The 17,017-nt window shown below is 42.9% G+C and overlaps 1 protein-coding gene across 1 annotated transcript in view; it reads right to left on the bottom strand.

Annotated features, from left to right (window-relative positions):
- ME1 (malic enzyme 1) overlaps positions 1 to 17,017 on the bottom strand; it is a 1,525,515-nt gene that overhangs the window by 285,956 nt on the left and 1,222,542 nt on the right. The window contains exon 8 of the mRNA XM_069235609.1: positions 9,833 to 9,930. Coding sequence (XP_069091710.1) covers positions 9,833 to 9,930 — 98 coding nt within the window. The remainder of the gene's footprint in view (positions 1 to 9,832; positions 9,931 to 17,017) is intronic.

Raw genomic sequence — 17,017 nt, 5'->3', positions numbered from 1 at the left:
TGTTTTGTGATGTGTTTACTAAAACATTTTACTCTACAGAAGCAAAACCAAGTAGACCTGACAATGTTTATTTTCATACCTGATCTTAATAAAAGACCAGATTCTCCAAAAAATGCAAAAGGTTAACATCTACTGTTCCATGTGAAACACAATTTCAAAATTGACTATATCACCTTGTACAATTTTAAAACATAGCTGTCAAATGACTGTCACATGTGAATACCTTTACTCCCACCCAGTGCTTTATTTCTAAAAAAAAATGAAGTGCTGGTGTTCAAAATGCTTCTTTGGAGATTGGTACCTGCAAGATCCACTGGCAGCACCACCATTACCCACTGACAACGTGACAATCAGAGTTTTGGTGAAGAACGGAGAAAAAGCAACAGGTGAAATGTCCTATAAAGTTTGCCTTAGCATGTTGCCATTTACAGTTTCTTAATCCTTCTCTTTTGCTTCCCATCGTAATCACATTCTCCTCTCACTTCCCTCCTCTCTTCCTCCACTTTTCCATCCTTAGTCTCTCTCACACCTTTGCTCTTTTTCCTTTCTCTAGTCTCTATCTTGCGTCTCAATATCTTTCTTCTCTCATTTCCTTCCCTTTCACTCTCATCCCCCCTCTCAAATTATCTTCCTCAGTCACTAATAGCCCATGTCAGAGAGTAACCTGGGTGAGAGGACTGTGCTACTCTCAAAGATTATGAGCTGCTCATTTCCCACAAAAGCTCAGCTTTCATATTGTAGGAATGAATACTGAAAGAGCTCATCCCTGTTGGTGACTTGTTCACCACAATCTCTGAAGGGACACAAATCTGCCTGTGCAGGGGCTCAGCTCTTTATATACAGGGACACAGCCCTGGCTCAGTGCAAGAGAACAACTGTCTGTGAAGGAGCTCAACATTATATATGTAGGAGCTCATCTCCATCTTTGCAAGGACTCTATTCTGTCTGTGAAGCGATTCAGCTGTATCTGGGCTGGAGTCCAACTCTATCTGTGAATGAGCTGCACTTTACCAGAGGACAGGGTCTATTTGTGACATCACCCCACTCTCTCCGCATGCAGGAAATAATTTTATCTGTGGTGGAAATCATTTATCTTTTCCTGGAGTTCCCCCTATCACCAGAGGAGCAACCAACTTCTTTTTGAGTTCTGCTTCTTCAAACAAGCAATGAAAAAGCTTTCAATCCCAGGTAATCTCATCAGTTTGACTGGTATGTTCGGCAGCAACACCTTACACTCCTGATACCTTGCACACCAATTTCAACTCTCATCTCTATTTACCTTATCTTCTTATCCCTTCTCCACTGCACACCATGGGGGGACATTTACTAAACGTTCATGCATTGGAGGGCAGCAAGCAAAGTTATAGTGCTGTGCTTCATGAAAGGGAGAGAGCAGAAAGAGGTACAAAATGGCATTCTCTAAGGTAGACTGTGAGAGGTTAGTGCCCAGCAATCTTCGACAAGCACAGGGGAATATTGCAACTCATGTATTTCCCTGCTGGGGTGCACATAGCACATCCTGCCCAAACTGAATCACAGAACAATAATGAGATAGAGAAGCACAGTGGCACCCTGCACTGCACAGCTGCCTGTGTACTGTTAGAGTAACTGCACAATTGTTAAAGTAACTGTGTGACATGATGCTATTGTCAAGCCATCACGAGGATGGCAATACTGCCTTAAAGACACACAAGCAACATCAATGTTTGGACCTTCTGGCTAAAAGAGATAGCCAGGGACACATTACTCAGAGGCTGCTGTTACCGATATTTACTAATATCACTGTGCATGTTCTTATTAATTAGCCAGTACTTACCGTTTTAAAAACACAAGATCACAAACCCCACCACTCCGTTAACTCTCCTCCGTCTGCTCTGGAATTCAAGGTACTGGTGGCAATAACATTTGGTCTACCTGATGAACATTGTATCACTGCAATGTCATTTGAAAACAAGAAGACAACTTTGCCCCCTTGTTTGCGTTTCTTTAGTGCTTGCTATGCCTCATCATGGGTAGTAGGTCCTATATAAATGCAATAACATTCAATATAATTTGTCATTTTATGCCTTGTTTTGCTTGGACCCACTCAAAGGTTATCAGTCAAGTTGGGAAGAGGGCAGACATCACCTTCAAGTGCGGAAGTTCAGTTCTAATCGGCAATCATTGTCTCACCTTTAAAACAATGTTGAATGCTAAAACACATTGACCTGCATGGTGAGAGCCCCTAGCATGGGGTGTGTTCCCCAGTGTATTGAGAATCACTGGTAACCTCCATTCCCTCCTCTGAAGACTGTGCCCAGCAGCAAGAGGTGCTAACCTGTCTTTGCCCAGGCTTTCCCTGTGACAAGAATCCACAAAGCTGCAGCCCAGGTTACCGCACGTGACTGGGGGATTGGAGGTGGGGATTGGGGTGGACAGTGTCCAAAGCCCTTTTGGCCCAATGGCTGGTGCACGCCTGTGGAACAGTAAAAGACAGGATGGCATGCTCTCACCTGACTGGGCATGTTACTGTGCTCCAAGTTTGAATGGTAAGGTCTGTATGGCATATCTCACATGGCTCTGCTCTTCCTTGTGCTCAAAGTTGCAATGCTAAGCACAGTGTGATACAGAATAGTAAGACACAGTACAATTTTGACAGAATAGCATGTTCTTGCCTGGCTAGACTTATTGTTGTGTTTCAAATTTGAATAGTACGCACAGTGTGGTACAGAGTAGTGTGGCACAGCATAATGTGTCTCCACAGTTGTTCACAATTGTTCATATGTTGATACAATTTCCATTTGGCAAGCGCTGTTTGCTGAGCCATCACGCCTCCCAGTTTGCATGTTGTCCTTCTCTGAATATTTTCCAAGTCCTAGCATTTGTCCTCTTACGTCTGCATCTTTTTTTCTATTTCTTGGATAGTTTGACCAGACACATTTTTGCATTGTATTAGGCCGTTTACTGTGATTTGTTGATTTATGTACAGTCCGCTGTCAACTGAAGGTTAATCTTCATTCTGCTGATTAGCTGACAGAGGCCATTTTGCATCTTGTTCATCTTGTACATTAAGGGCCAGATGTATGTACAGTGCATTTGGTAAAAGTGGTCACAATTTGCATAGCAACTTTTACAGAATGCAGAGGTATTTGCAAACTGACCTATGCACTAATAGGTTGATTAACAAAATACAGAATCATAGTATGCTGGAATTTGACCAACCTTACATCAATGAAGTAGATCACAAATTGTGACCCACTACAATTAATTGCCATGATAGGCAAAATGGCCTGCTGGGGTCAGCCAACCACCATGTCTGTAATTGCTTTTAAATAATACAATCTTTTTTATGCAGCTCGTTTTTGTTAAGGAAAATGGGTCGAGGGTAAAAGAAAATTACAAGTTTTTTTACATTTTTTTTAAAAGTAGACATTGGTGCCATGGACCACTGCCTATTCCTAAAAAAATGTTTTGACCATTCACAAAGGGGACCCCTTCCTTTACAAATGGGTTGCCACTACCTTTCAGAAACCGGTAGAATATTAATGTTTTGCAACCAGATTTCACTCCCAAAACATTACTGTACACCGTAAGGAATCAGTATTTGAAATGTGATCCCTAAGCATACCACACTGAAATACCAACTTGGTATGGTTTACTTAATGTCAAATTAGATTAAATTATTTAAAATAGTTAAAACTATAATATATTTAAAATATGCACTACTCTCATATATATATGTTTACCATTAATGTATATTTGCTGCTATTTGTAACTATATTAAATAATTTAATTTAACATATTTCCTATGAGGTTTCATTTTAAGCCCATACCTCTGTTATTGTCTATGGGTGGGTCTTGCAGTATCAGTGGTTGGCCATGTGTAGTGCTGGACTTATCATAAAAGTGCATGTTACTACAAAAGTGCAGTTTGTGAATACTGAAAAATTGCAAGGGAACTCAAATGTGTAAGCTACCAATGCAAATCAGACCCTCTGTTCAAACGTTTTAGGAAATCATTATCAACGGGCACCATAAGTGTGGGTATTGGTGCACTTGGGAATGAGCGAGGGTGAAAAACTTAAAGACAGAAAACTGGAGCAATCTCAGTAGTGGAATGGGTGGTATTGTTATAAGAAAATTCAGCTAGAGAAACATACTCAGCCTGGTTGTTCAGTGTAGCATCATACAAAAATCTCAAATATTATTCTAGGCACTGATTGACTCGCTCTGTCTGGCTATTGGTCTGTGGATAAAAGCCAAAGGACATGGTATGTTGAGTTCTGAGAGAGGAACAAATAGCTTGCCAAAAACATAAAATATAGTGGGATTCTCTATCAGCTATGATGATCTTAGGTACTCCGTGCAAACACAAAATATCTGTCAAAATTGTTTTGCCATGCTGGTGGTTTGGGGCGAACTGTTAACTAATGAAATATGTGCCATTTTGGAACAGTGATCAACTGTAACCATAATCACATCACAACCATCATAAGGAGGAGGTTCTAATGTGTAATCAGTTGAGATGGTATGCTACGGATGAGGTGGAATGAGCAGAGACTGTAGCTACCCAAAAGATTTATCAAGTAAGGCTTTACCCTTGGCACATGCAGGACAAGACTTTACATGAAGTTCTACTTCAGATGGAATAGAAGACAACCAAAAGAAGCCTTGCACTAGTTCTAGTGTGCATTTGACTCAGTGATGTCCAGTTACAGCAGAATAATAACACATCAGTAAAACCTCAGTCTGTAAGTCTTTCATTTGAATTAACAGCGCTTGTTGAAAGAAAAGGAGATTTTGATGAATGACAAGAGGTGTCCCTAATTCTACTTCAGATCATTGAGCATGAGCATCTATAACTCTTTACAAGAATGTCTGAGTGAGATTAATTACCCTTTCTGGAAGTAGAAAGGTTGGAATTCAGTTTAATTTAAGTCAGGTTGAGTCAAAACATAGCCCCCTTGAGCCTGACTACTATTCCTGCACTGCATGTTTTGAAGGAATTTCAGATTCTTGTGCTCTCTTTGGACTTTGAATGGCTTAATGTTACCAAACAAGAAATGCCACCACTCAGTACTCTCATGTTTTATTGACAAAACTCTCTTGCACCTATGGGATGCTTGCATTCACAAGAATTAAGGGCATGAAACAGACAGAATAGTGGCCGGCTCAGATGATCCTCAGTATGTTCTTGGAATAGAATTGCCCCACAGCAATTTCTACATCATCAGTCTCTACAACACATTTTTACTTTGGATGCCTAAGTATTGGAGCTGAGTAAAGGCCTCCTTTAACTCTAAAAATGATTTCTCAGCTTCTTCTGTCCATCTGACACCCTTGCTAAAGATCTCCTTATTGAGTGTCTGAGAGATGTGAGTAGTCATGTTAGCAAAGTCCTTGATGAACTGATAATAGCAATTGGCCAATCCAAAAAAAAGTTGACTGTCTTTGACAGAAGTTGGAATTAGCCAGAGAGAAAACTTGTAATTGTCTAAAGTCAGACCATAGCCAGATGAAGATAACCCATGTATTCAATCTCCTCTCTCTTGAATTTACATTTTTCAGGTTTACAGGTCAATTGGTGTTGTCATAAGCAGTGGTGAACAGAGCTAACATGTTGTCTTTGGTCAGATAGGGAAGTGGAAAAATATAAAAATATCATCTAGATGGACTACCACATATTGATTTAGGATGTTGGAGAAGACATTGGGCCTGATTTAGGTGTTGGTGGTATCACCACCAACCCACATCAGCAGCGGGCCCAAAAAGACCCTCAATGTGGCAGTGTTCAGCCCGCCATATTTAGATGTTACAGTCCTGCAGGTGTTGTGCTCGTGGAGGTTCACTGATGGCGGGAGACGGTGGCAGGACTCAATAAACTTCATACAATGGCAACGACTATGGAAGGGAGGTAAGTGACACACACACACACTAGTCCCTTAGCCATAGGTGCACCCCGCACTACACACTACACAACACATACACACATTTACCCATTGCCAGTCTGACACAACACAATATGTACATTCCGAAAACACACACTGAAACACATCCATGCCACAATATACACACATCATTGACAGTGCACCCACACGCCACAAAACCACAACAACAACACAACTACACACTCAGCTACACAAACACACTCACACACATCTGCACCTTATCCTGCCAATCGCGTTGCGTACACATATACACGTACTGACTCACACACACAACTCGCAGCACAACATGACAGATACAAGTCCCCTGGCAATGTGCACAAATGGACACAGTTGACATGTGTGAATGTACCATCACTGAGGTGGCAACATTCATTTGCCAAATAATTCTGGCACCATAATGACAGTTGTGCATGTGTGCGATATGCATTTATCTGTGCGTCCCCACCCATATCTGACCCACTTGTGCCACTGACATATGCATGTGACAGTGATTAAATAAATTACTGTGACATGTATATGTCTCCAGTGGTCCGCACCTCCCGCGCGGTGCTCAGCCCAAGTTCCCTGGCAAAGCAGCATCACTACCTTGCAGTCCATCCATGGGAGGGGGGTTGTGTTTTTCCCGTGGGTTGATGGCAGCAGCGAGGGCATGTGTTGTCCAGTTGTGGCCAGTCGAAGATAGGGGGAAAGTGGTAAAAAGGTGAGTTTTTGCTCCCTTTCTCCCCCAAATCACCAACTAAGAAGTGAAGGTCAGAACCCCACTTTTTCTTTGGCAGTAAGGCACATCTGAATCTGCACAGTTGGACAGCTGGCTGTGGTCCCACCGCCATCCTCTTTTCCCTTTCCCACAGTCAACACAGCTGATGTTTCTTGGCAGAGGCGGCGGTTTGAACGCGGTATTTCGTCTATGGGACCACTAACATCTAAATATGGAGGGTGGACCATCGCAGCAGCGTGCAGGTTTACAGTTGAAAAGTCGACAGCAGGACCATTACCGCCAACAACTAAACCAGGCTGACTGCCAATAAACCTTTGGAAAATTACTGGCACATCAGAGAGTCCAAAAGGCATTACCCAGTACTCTAAATGACTGAAGGAAGAGCAGAATTCTGTCTTCTACTCATCTCATATTTTGATTTAAAGCAGGTGGTAGTTTCTGTGAAAATCTAGTTTGGTGAACATTGCATTCATTCCAGAATATCTTCCATAAGTGGCTGAGGGCAACAGTCTTTTAAGGTTATCTTGTAAAGCCCTCTGTAATCTGCACGAGGTCACAACTCTTCAAATTTCTCAGGCAGGAAGAATTAAGATGTTTGGTCTCTGCGAGAGAGGTGTACCAAGTTATTAACTCATTTTGAAAGTTTCCCTCAAGACTATGCCTAAAGACCTTTTTTCATATAGGCTTTGACAAAGAATAATCCACCCAAATGGGAATAATGAGTCTAGGAATGGTTGGAATTGACTATCGAATTCTCTGTCGGGCAGAATAGAGAAGACAGTAGGCTTTTGGAAAACATCCAGAAATTGTTGGTACCGTTTTGAAACAAAATAAGCTGTGCCAGTTGTAGGAATAGATGTAGACATGTTCTCTGGTGTGACTTATTATACTGGAGCCCAACAGGAATCATCAGAGGAACAGTTATCTCCACAAAACCAGGAAAACAAGGACAAGACTTGAGTTTTCTAAATTATATATGGATTTTGTCATTCCAGCCAAGGAATTCCACATGTCATAGTGTAGTTAGGAGAAACTTTCAAGTAAAAAGTCAGCCTTCTGCTGCCTGTGTAACCCTTGTCCGGGTGTTCTCCGATAGCTATGTGAAGATCTTTCACAGCATCCTCATGCAATTGGATGTCACCTCTTTTATATATGGGCTTTCATATTGATTTTTTCGTTCAAGATGATTCCAAGATTTCTTGCGTGGGTAGTAGGGGTGGGTGAAGGGCTGACATCAGCTGGCCACCAGGAGGAGCAACCAGGTGGAGTCCCAAACGGAGTCTTTCCTTACAAAGATCACCACTTCAGATTTGTCAGTGTTTAGTTTGAGGCAGTTGGATTTCATCCATGTGGTTACTACGGTCATTCAGGTGGAGAAGTTGTTTTTTGTAGTTGGGGACTTTTCTAAGAAGAAGAGTATCAGTTGGGTGTCATTTACGTAGATGAGAACTTTGATGGTATATAATCTGATGAGGTCCACCACTGAAGCCATGTATACAATGAATAACATTGGACTGAGAGATGATCCTGGGGGACTCTGCATACAAGCTTCTTGGCATCTGATGCGTAGGGTGGCAGACTGACTCTTTGTGCCCTTCCGGCGAGGAAGGAACAGATCCAGTTGAGGGCAGGTCCCTGTATGCCTGTTTTGTGTAGTATTCTGATTAGGGTGGAGTGGTAGACAGTGTTGAAGGCTGCAGAGAGATCAAGCAGTATAAGGACAGGTGTGTCTCCGCGGTTGAGGATCAGCTTGATGTCATAAGTTGCTGCAAAGAGGGCAGTCTCAGTGCTGTGGTTGGGCCAGAAACCTGATTATGTGGGGTCTAAGAACTGGTGTGCCTTGAGGTTTTCAGAGAGTTGCTTGTTTGTGGATTTTTCAATCAACTTGACCAGGTACGGTAGAAAGGAGATTGGGCAGTAGTTTGCTAGTTGCATGGGGTCTGCCGAAGGTTTCTTTAGCAACGCATTGACCAAAGAGTATTTCCAGGCATCCGGGAACGTCTTGGAGGTGATGGAGCTGTTTAACATGCGGGTGAGAACTATGCTGATAGGGTCAGCACCCATATTGTAGATGTGGTAGGGACAGGGATTTTGTTGCTGATGAATTCTGAGAGGTTGCCACAAAGGCCTTGTGAGATGGTGTTGTGTCTAGTGGGACATTAGTACTTTGTGTCTAGCGGGAATCCTAAGGGTGGTACATGGGTGTCCCCACGGTACCCCCATGTTTTATGACACAAAGCCCTAGCTACTTACATTTGTAGACAGGGCTTTCTGTAAAAAATACATAACAACTCATTGAGACAGATGTCACTTTTCAAACTTGTGTGCAGCAATCTTCGACATGCATACAGTGTTTGAAGATACTGAAAGTATATCTTAGCCTAGCTTTTTCTGCTATAAGGGTACCCTTCTAGCACCAAACCTTTTGCTAGGCATCAATCACACACCTTTGAATTATGGTACAAAAGTGTGTTTTATTACTGTATGAAGCCTAAAACATGCCCAGAGATGAGGAAGGTAGTATTTTAATAGATATGGCACTGCCCAGCTCTCTCCTGCTAGTGCAACGCAGCTCTGCATTGCAACTTTGGATGCTGCACTGCGCTGCATTCCACTAGGCTCTCGTAAATCTCCCCCTAATGTGGAAAGAAACATTTTTTAATTTGTCAGTTTTTATGTATTTAGTATTTTTCATACACATATTTACCATCAAAAACAAGTTCTGAATTCATACTTTAATTAATAAGAGATGGCTAGTTGTAGTATGAGCAATAGCCAACGTGTATTACCACTACATTAGTCAAAGTCAACACAGTAGTAGCAACATGGAAGCTGGAGAGAGATGAACGTTTCTCACCAGTTAACCTTATAAGCAACACACTTCAGCGCAGGGCAATTAGAGCTAAGGCACTTATTAACAATGTTTATTTGTAATAAATAAAACCAAAATAGGTATGCAGATACCAGTTTTCCAGACGATGTTGGATCTCTCTCTTGAAACCAAAATGATGTATGTGAGACAACGGTTAACCTAAACAGAAGCGCGCAAAGGTTGAGGCAGTTGTTAAGGCCTTCGACCTCATTGGAGTTTATAAATCAAGATACAGAAAAGAGAAGCAACTTGGCGGCTACATTTGAAATTCTGACAATATATGTTATACAAAAGGAAGTAAATTAGCTACTGTACCTCTCCTGCTCCTTGGAAGAGAACAGTGTGGTCAGAGAGCTTGTTTTTAGTAATTCTCTGGGCTGCAAGAAGTCCAGCAACAGCTACAGCGGCAGTTCCTGGAATGCAAAATAAATACTTAAGATCTAATGCTACACATTAAAAATCAAGCAGCTGCATTCTTGAATATAAACTTGATTCTACATTAAATTTCCACTGTACACATAGGTTCTTAACAGCAACCTATTGAGGTCAAAGTTGATCTTACACTCAAATTCCAAATGAAGGGTAAGTAATCATTTTCAGTGTCTGTTTCGGAACCCCCATCTTGGAAGGGTAAAAAACCTCTCTGCGGAAAAAACATGTGAAAAAGTCACAAGCATGATGCCAGTAATATTTTTAAAATGCATGACCAAATTACTGACATGAGGATTTATGCATCGAGTCGTGCATAGCATCAGGATAATCTTCCTGCAACACGAACAACCTACCAAAATGGGTCCTCAGATCCATACTGAAAGCATTCTTGACCCACATCCGGCTTTGGCGCTGGTGGCGCCCTGTGCAACGGTCTTTTTTTGGCGTCCTCCCACCCCATGACCATCTCCTCCGATTCCCTCATCTCTCCATAGCCCCTCTCACATACCTTTCATTTGTTTTAAAGCCCTGTAAAGGCTGACTTTACTAATCCGCTCAGCTATCCACATAAAACATAGGGGCATATTTATACCTTTTGATGCAAAACTGCACAAATGCTGTCTTAGAAAAGACAGCAGTCATGCCCAACACCCCAATGGCCAGCACAGGGGACCTCTGTCCCCTGGGCATGGCCACTGCACCCTGTTCCATACAGGGGGGCCCAAGTTGGGCCCCCAATGGCACTTTAATAAAAAAAAAATACCTACCTCTACTTACCCTACTTACCTGGGATGGGGACCCTCTGGTGTGGGTTGGGTGATCCTGGGGCTTGAGGAGGGCACCAGTGGACCCAGCCCATGGTTTATAACCATGGAAATGTGTCCACAGGGCCCCTAATGCCTGATCTGACCCAGGCAATAACCCCTTGGGCACCAAGGACGTAATGGTTACATCCGTGGCTGCGGCGCTGAGGCGCCAAGGACGTAACCAGCGCGTCTTAGTATTGGCCCTCGGGGATGAGCTAGCGCTCCCCGAGGGCTGCGCCCCCACCCCCCCCATGGCAGGGCTGGAAGGGGAATTGCTTCCCCTTCCACCCGACCCCCCCCACCGAGATGGCTGGAGGCCGCCCCACCGTGCTTCCAGCACGGATCTGAAGAGAAATGCAAAAGCATTTCTCTTCTGATCATGTGATGGGGGCCTGAGAGGCTTCAAAGGGAAGGAAAAGAATTTCCTTCCCTTTGATGTCTCTGAGAGCATTTCAGTAGCCGGATCGTGAAGCGATCCAGTTGCTGAAATGCCCAATAGACACCAGGGATAATTTTCCAAACGGAAATTGGCATAAGGGTAGTGACCCCTTGGACAAGAGTCGCTCCCCAGGGGGGCAATTATTTTCAAGGCCTTTTCTGCCCCACCCCTATTGTTATTGGGCTGATCTGCCGCGGGGGGGGCAGAAACCTCTAGGCGCTAGGGATCATTTTCTTTTGTTTTCTTTTTGTCTTTTTTTTTTTTAGAGGTGGGGAGCGACCCCTTAGGCAAGGGTCGCTCCCCTAGGGGGCAAATTATATTTAGGCCATTTTTGCCCCCTTTGGGGGCAGATCTGCCTATTTTTATTAGGCCAATCTGCCCCCTTGGGGGGCAGAAACCACTAGATACCAGGGAAGTTTTTTTTAAGGTCAAGTTCACGCAAGCGGAGTGACCCATTAGGCAATGGTCGCTCCCCGGGGGTTGGGGGCAAATGTATTTTAGACTATTTCTGCCTCCTTTGGGGGCAGATCAGCCTATTTTAATTAAACCGCTCTGCCCTCAAGGGGGGCAGAAACCACTAGGCACCAGGGATTGTTTCACAGTTGGGAAGCGACCTCTTAGACAAGGGTCGCTCCAATGAGTGGCAAATTTTAGGCCATTTCTGTCCCCCTTGGGAGCAGATCGGCTTATTTTGAATAGTCCAATCTGCCCCCAGGGGATGCAGAAACCACTTAGGCACCAGGGATTGGTGTGTATGTGTGTGTTGTGTTTGGGGGGCAGCCCCTTGGGCAAGGCTCACTCCCCATGGAGGCACATTACAGTTTGGCATATCTGCCCCCCATGGAGGCATATCGGCCTATTTTTGGAAGGCCCATCTTCCCCCTAGGGGGGAAGAAAGCCCACCAGAGACCAGGGAAGAATTTTGTATAAAAAAAGAGAGTGGGGTTGTGACCATACCCCCACCCCAAATAAATGGGGCCAGAGTTGTTCTGCCCACCGATGGGCAGATGTGGCAATTACTCCTGATACACTCCCGGGGGGAGGCAGAAAACCTACCAGATGCCAGGGAATAAAAAAAAAAAAGATAGTGGGTGGTGGCTACCAAGCAGTATGGGCATGGTGATGCCCCACCCTAACTGAAGGGGGTAATAGTCTTTCAGCTCTCCCCGCATACTAAAACATCTTATCCCATGGCAAGCAAGAGGACATTCAATTATTTTGTGTTTTGGTTTTACATTTGGCCTATGAGAGCTTGTCTAACTCTCAAAATCGTCCCACTTGGAATGGTGAGGGCTGCACTTTTTGGACTTTGGGACGCTGCCATATAGAAAAATCAAAAGACCTAGACACATCTGAAAACTAAACAACTGTGTGTGTGCAGGGTGGTGTGCTTCACATGCACCCGCACCATTTTCTTACCCACAATGCCCTGCAAACCTCCAACTTTGCAGGAAATCCCACATTTTTACAAAAATTTTGTGATGGAACCTACCGGAATCTGCAGGAATCCACAAAATTCCTACCACCCTGCATTGTCTCATCTATACTGATAAAAGATCTGCCCCACTTGTAAGCCTGAATATGTTTTTTTTCAAACTGCCCTTTTGGACCTGTTTTGGTTCCCTCCAATTTCGACATGTTTTTGGCTCTTCCCTGTCACAGGCACTTGGCCCACCTCATTTTTACCAGGATACTGAGGGGAACGTTGGGTGTTAGGAAATTTGTCCCGTTGAAATGATCCCACACAGAAATGTGGGAAAAATTTCATTTTTAGCTAAATTTAAGGTTTGCTGAGGAGTCTGAGTAAGAAAACAATGGGGGATCCACGCAAGTCATACTTCCCTGGACTCCCTCGGGTGTCTAGTTTTCAGAAATGTTTGGGTTTGGTAGGTTTCCCTATATGGCTTCTGATCCCAGGACCAAAATCGCAGGTGCCCCCGCCAAAACAGGTAGTTTTGTATTTGATAATTTTGATGTGTCCACATAGTGTTCCACTAGGCCTACCCACACAAGTGAGGTATCATTTTTTTGGAAGACTTGGGGGAACGCTGGGTGAAAGGACATTTGTGGCTCCTCTCAGATTCCAGAACTTTCTGTCACCGAAATGTGGGGGGGAAAGTGTTTTTTTGGCCACATTTTGAGGTTTGTAAAGGATTCTGGGTAACAGAACCTGGTGAGAGCCCCACAAGTCACCCCATCCAGGATTCCCCTATGTATCTAGTTTTCAAAAATGCACAGGTTTGGTAGGTTTCCCGAGGTGCCGGTTGAGCTAGAGGCCAAAATCCACAGCTAGGCACTTTCCAAAAAACAGCTCTGTTTTTTTTGGAAAATGTGATGTGTCCACGTTGTGTTATGGGGCATTTCCTGTTGGGGGCACCAGGCCTACCCACGCAAGTGAGGTACGATTTTTATCAGGAGACTTGTGGGAACACAGAATAGCAGAACTGTCTTTCTCTACATTTTTTCCTTCGAAATGTAAGACAGTGTGTAAAAAAGACGTCTATTTGAGAAATGCCCTGTAATTCACATGCTAGTATGGGGACCCCAGAATTCAGAGATGTGCAAATAACCACTGCTTCTCAACACCCTATCTTGTGCCCATTTTGGAAATACAAAGGTTTTCTTGATACCTATTTTTCACTCTTTATAATTCAGCAAATGAATTGCTGTATACCCGGTATAGAATGAAAACCCATTGCAAGGTGCAGCGCATTTATTGGCCTGGGTACCTAGAGTTCTTGACAGATCTACAAGCCCTATGTATCCCTGCAACCATAAGAGTCCAACAGACGTAACAGTATATTGCTTTCACAAATCTGACATCGCAGGAAAAAGTTACAGAGTAAAACGTGGTGAAAAATTGCTGTTTTTTTCAGCTCAATTTCAATATTTTTTAATGTCCCCTTAAAGAATTCAGAGTTTTGCCTACTTTTCAGAAAAGTTTAGCTCTCTGGGATCCAGCATTGGTTTCATACCCATTTCTGTCACTAACTGGAAGGAGGCTAAAAGCACAAAAAATAGTAAAAATGGGGTATGTCCCAGTAAAATGCCAAAATTGTGTTGAAAAAAGTGGTTTTCTGATTCAAGTCTGCCTGTTCTCCAAAGCTGGGAAGATGGTGATTTTAGCACCACAAATTCTTTGTTGATGCCATTTTCAGGGAACAAAACACAAGCCTTCTTATGCAGCCCTCTTTACTCATTTTTTTTTTTTTTATATATTTTTTTGCTGTATTTTGCTGTATTTTGGCTAATTTCCTGAACTCCTTCAGGGGAACCCACAAAGTCTGGGTACCTCTAGAATCCCTAGGATGTTGGAAAAAAAGGACACAAATTTGGCATGGGTAGCTTATGTGGACAAAAAGTTATGAGGGCCTAAGCGCGAACTGCCCCAAATAGCCAAAAAAAAGGCCTGGCACCTGAGGGGGAAAAGGTCTGGCAGCGAAGGGGTTAAATAAGGGTGCAAAGCATAATTTAGCCCCTCCTCCCGCCCGAGTGTCATTTTAGCATGGGGGGATAAATATGGGGCCATGGGGTTAGCACCATTTTGTTTATGGGAAAGCCTACCTTGCGTCAATGAGGTAACACCAATATTTTGATGTTAGACATGTCTAACGTCAAAATATAAAAATGGAGTTAGTTTTGCATTGAATTTGAGTAAAAAAATGACACAAATTAATCGCAAATGGAGTATAAATATGCCCCATAGTTCTGTTCTTTACAGCAGGCATATTAACCCATTGTGCTACTTTATATCGAGTCAAAACTGACGCTATACAAAACTCTGATCTCTCTCTCTAGCAAGAACATTAATCACAAGAGTTATTTTGGCATTTTAATTGCTTGCTGAAGGCTGCATAAGGAACTTTTCAGCAGATGCTTTCAAATGGCAAATTTCGTAAGGTATTGCTAAACATGGGGCCCAACCTAAAGTTAGCACCCCCATCCAGTTCAGCACCCCGTGCGGCTGCACCGCCCTAAAGCCGGCCCTGTCTTGACCATTCTGAGGTTTAGAAAGTCCTGGGTCGAAAAAACCTCCTTTGCAGTAAAGATGAGTTAGGCTCTGGAATGCAAGGAAATAATCTAAAACCTTCCTATTCACACTGGGTCAGATGTACGATGAATTTCACCAGTCGCAAACAGCCCATCAGACCGTTTGCGACAGGTAAAATGCACTTTGACATGTACCAAAGGCAATATGCGAGTCGGTAACTTGTTACCGACTTGCATTTTGCTTTTGCAATTCGGTATTAAGAAGGGGTGTGTTTAGTGCATCCCTTCCAAAAAAAGAATCGCACTGGCATGTATGAATGTTTTGCAACCGGAATGCGGTCACAAAACATTCATACTTAACTGACTCCGTGAAGGAGGAGGTAAGCCATTCGCAAACAGGAAGGGGTCCCCATGGGACGTCTTCCCCTTTGTGAATGGGTGCTCCAACATTTTTAGGAGTAAGCATTGGTTCCAAGGACCACTGCCTTCTCTTAAAAAATGAAAAAAATACCTTTTATTTTTTTGTTTGAAATTCATCCAGATTTACTTTAAGGAAAACGGGCTGCATTTAAAAAACAAGTATTTAAAAAGCAGTCACAGACATGGTGGTATGCTGACCCCTTTAGACCACCATCCCTGTGAGTGCTGGTAATTTCCAATCGGTTGCAAATTGGGACCTGCCTAATAAATATTAATGAGGCAGATCCCTTGCGACCCATTTGGGAATTGCAAACAGTGTCTCAGACACTTTTGTACATCAGTGTTTGTGACTTGCAATTTTAAAGTCCCAAAAAAATGCAAATTGCGAGTCGCAAACACTGAAAGTGGTACATCTGGACACAGAATTCTGAAAAATTGCAAAGAGAGGGCTAGTAATACCCACAAGAGTGAACTCCCCACCTATTTTAGAAATACTGATAGTACTAGCTCCTTCATTAAGGTCCTTGCTAAGGTCGGTAATAGATGTATATTGGGTGCAGACAATTCATTCAATATTCGTGGGGTCATTCTTTGTGGTGTTTTCTCTGGCTTGTCATGAAAAAAGGCTTGAAGCTTCTATTTTATTCTAAATTTAAATAGGCTAATATTTATTGATATCAAATCCCATTCTGCTGTTGGACAGAAATGATGAACCCTTGTTAAGGATATCCATCTCTTTTTTGGTTAGAGTAGTTGTCGATAGATTAACAGCTAGTTGGTCTTTTGGAACCAATCCTTTCCCTCTTGCTTCTGCTGTAATCTTATTTTGATCACCAGTAGCTGATATCTATGGATTCGGTTTGGAAGGGTATTTGGAGTTTTATTTAAAAGATGTCCTTTGATACAGAGAGTGAAACATCCATTCATACTCTTGTCTTTTTAAGCTGCCTTATATAAAGGGTGCCCTGACTTTGGCCTCTCGCCACCCAGTTTAAAATGGTAGCTCAACCGACAATTAGCTACCATTGTCGCAGTCCCTCGCAGTCCACTGAATCAGACAAGGGGCCTTTGACCAGGTTACATAATAATTCCCTCTTTTAATCCCTTATCTTCCTGATTTGCAAGAACCCTGATATTTTTAGCTTATAGCCCTGGACCCAGCTAAGGCATTCTTTGTACTACTCGACTCTACAGTTTAGGTTGCAGACATTTCTCTTTTCACACCAACTCATATGACACACCCAGCTTCAATTTGATTTGTACAATTGCTGTGACACAAGTGCTAGCACTGTTGACAAGTAAACACGTTTAATACCACAATAATGTGAAGTTGTAACTTTTAATCTTTATATTATGTTGATTAATATTACAAGTCTTTAGAAAGTCCCAGGCCTGCGTGCCTCTGAAGTCCGA

Source organism: Pleurodeles waltl, chromosome 5 (assembly GCF_031143425.1).
Source record: "Pleurodeles waltl isolate 20211129_DDA chromosome 5, aPleWal1.hap1.20221129, whole genome shotgun sequence".
In the NCBI taxonomy this organism is placed as follows: Eukaryota; Metazoa; Chordata; class Amphibia; order Caudata; family Salamandridae; genus Pleurodeles; species Pleurodeles waltl.
Note: the sequence above shows the minus strand (reverse complement) of the source record. Positions and strands in the feature narration are given on the sequence as shown.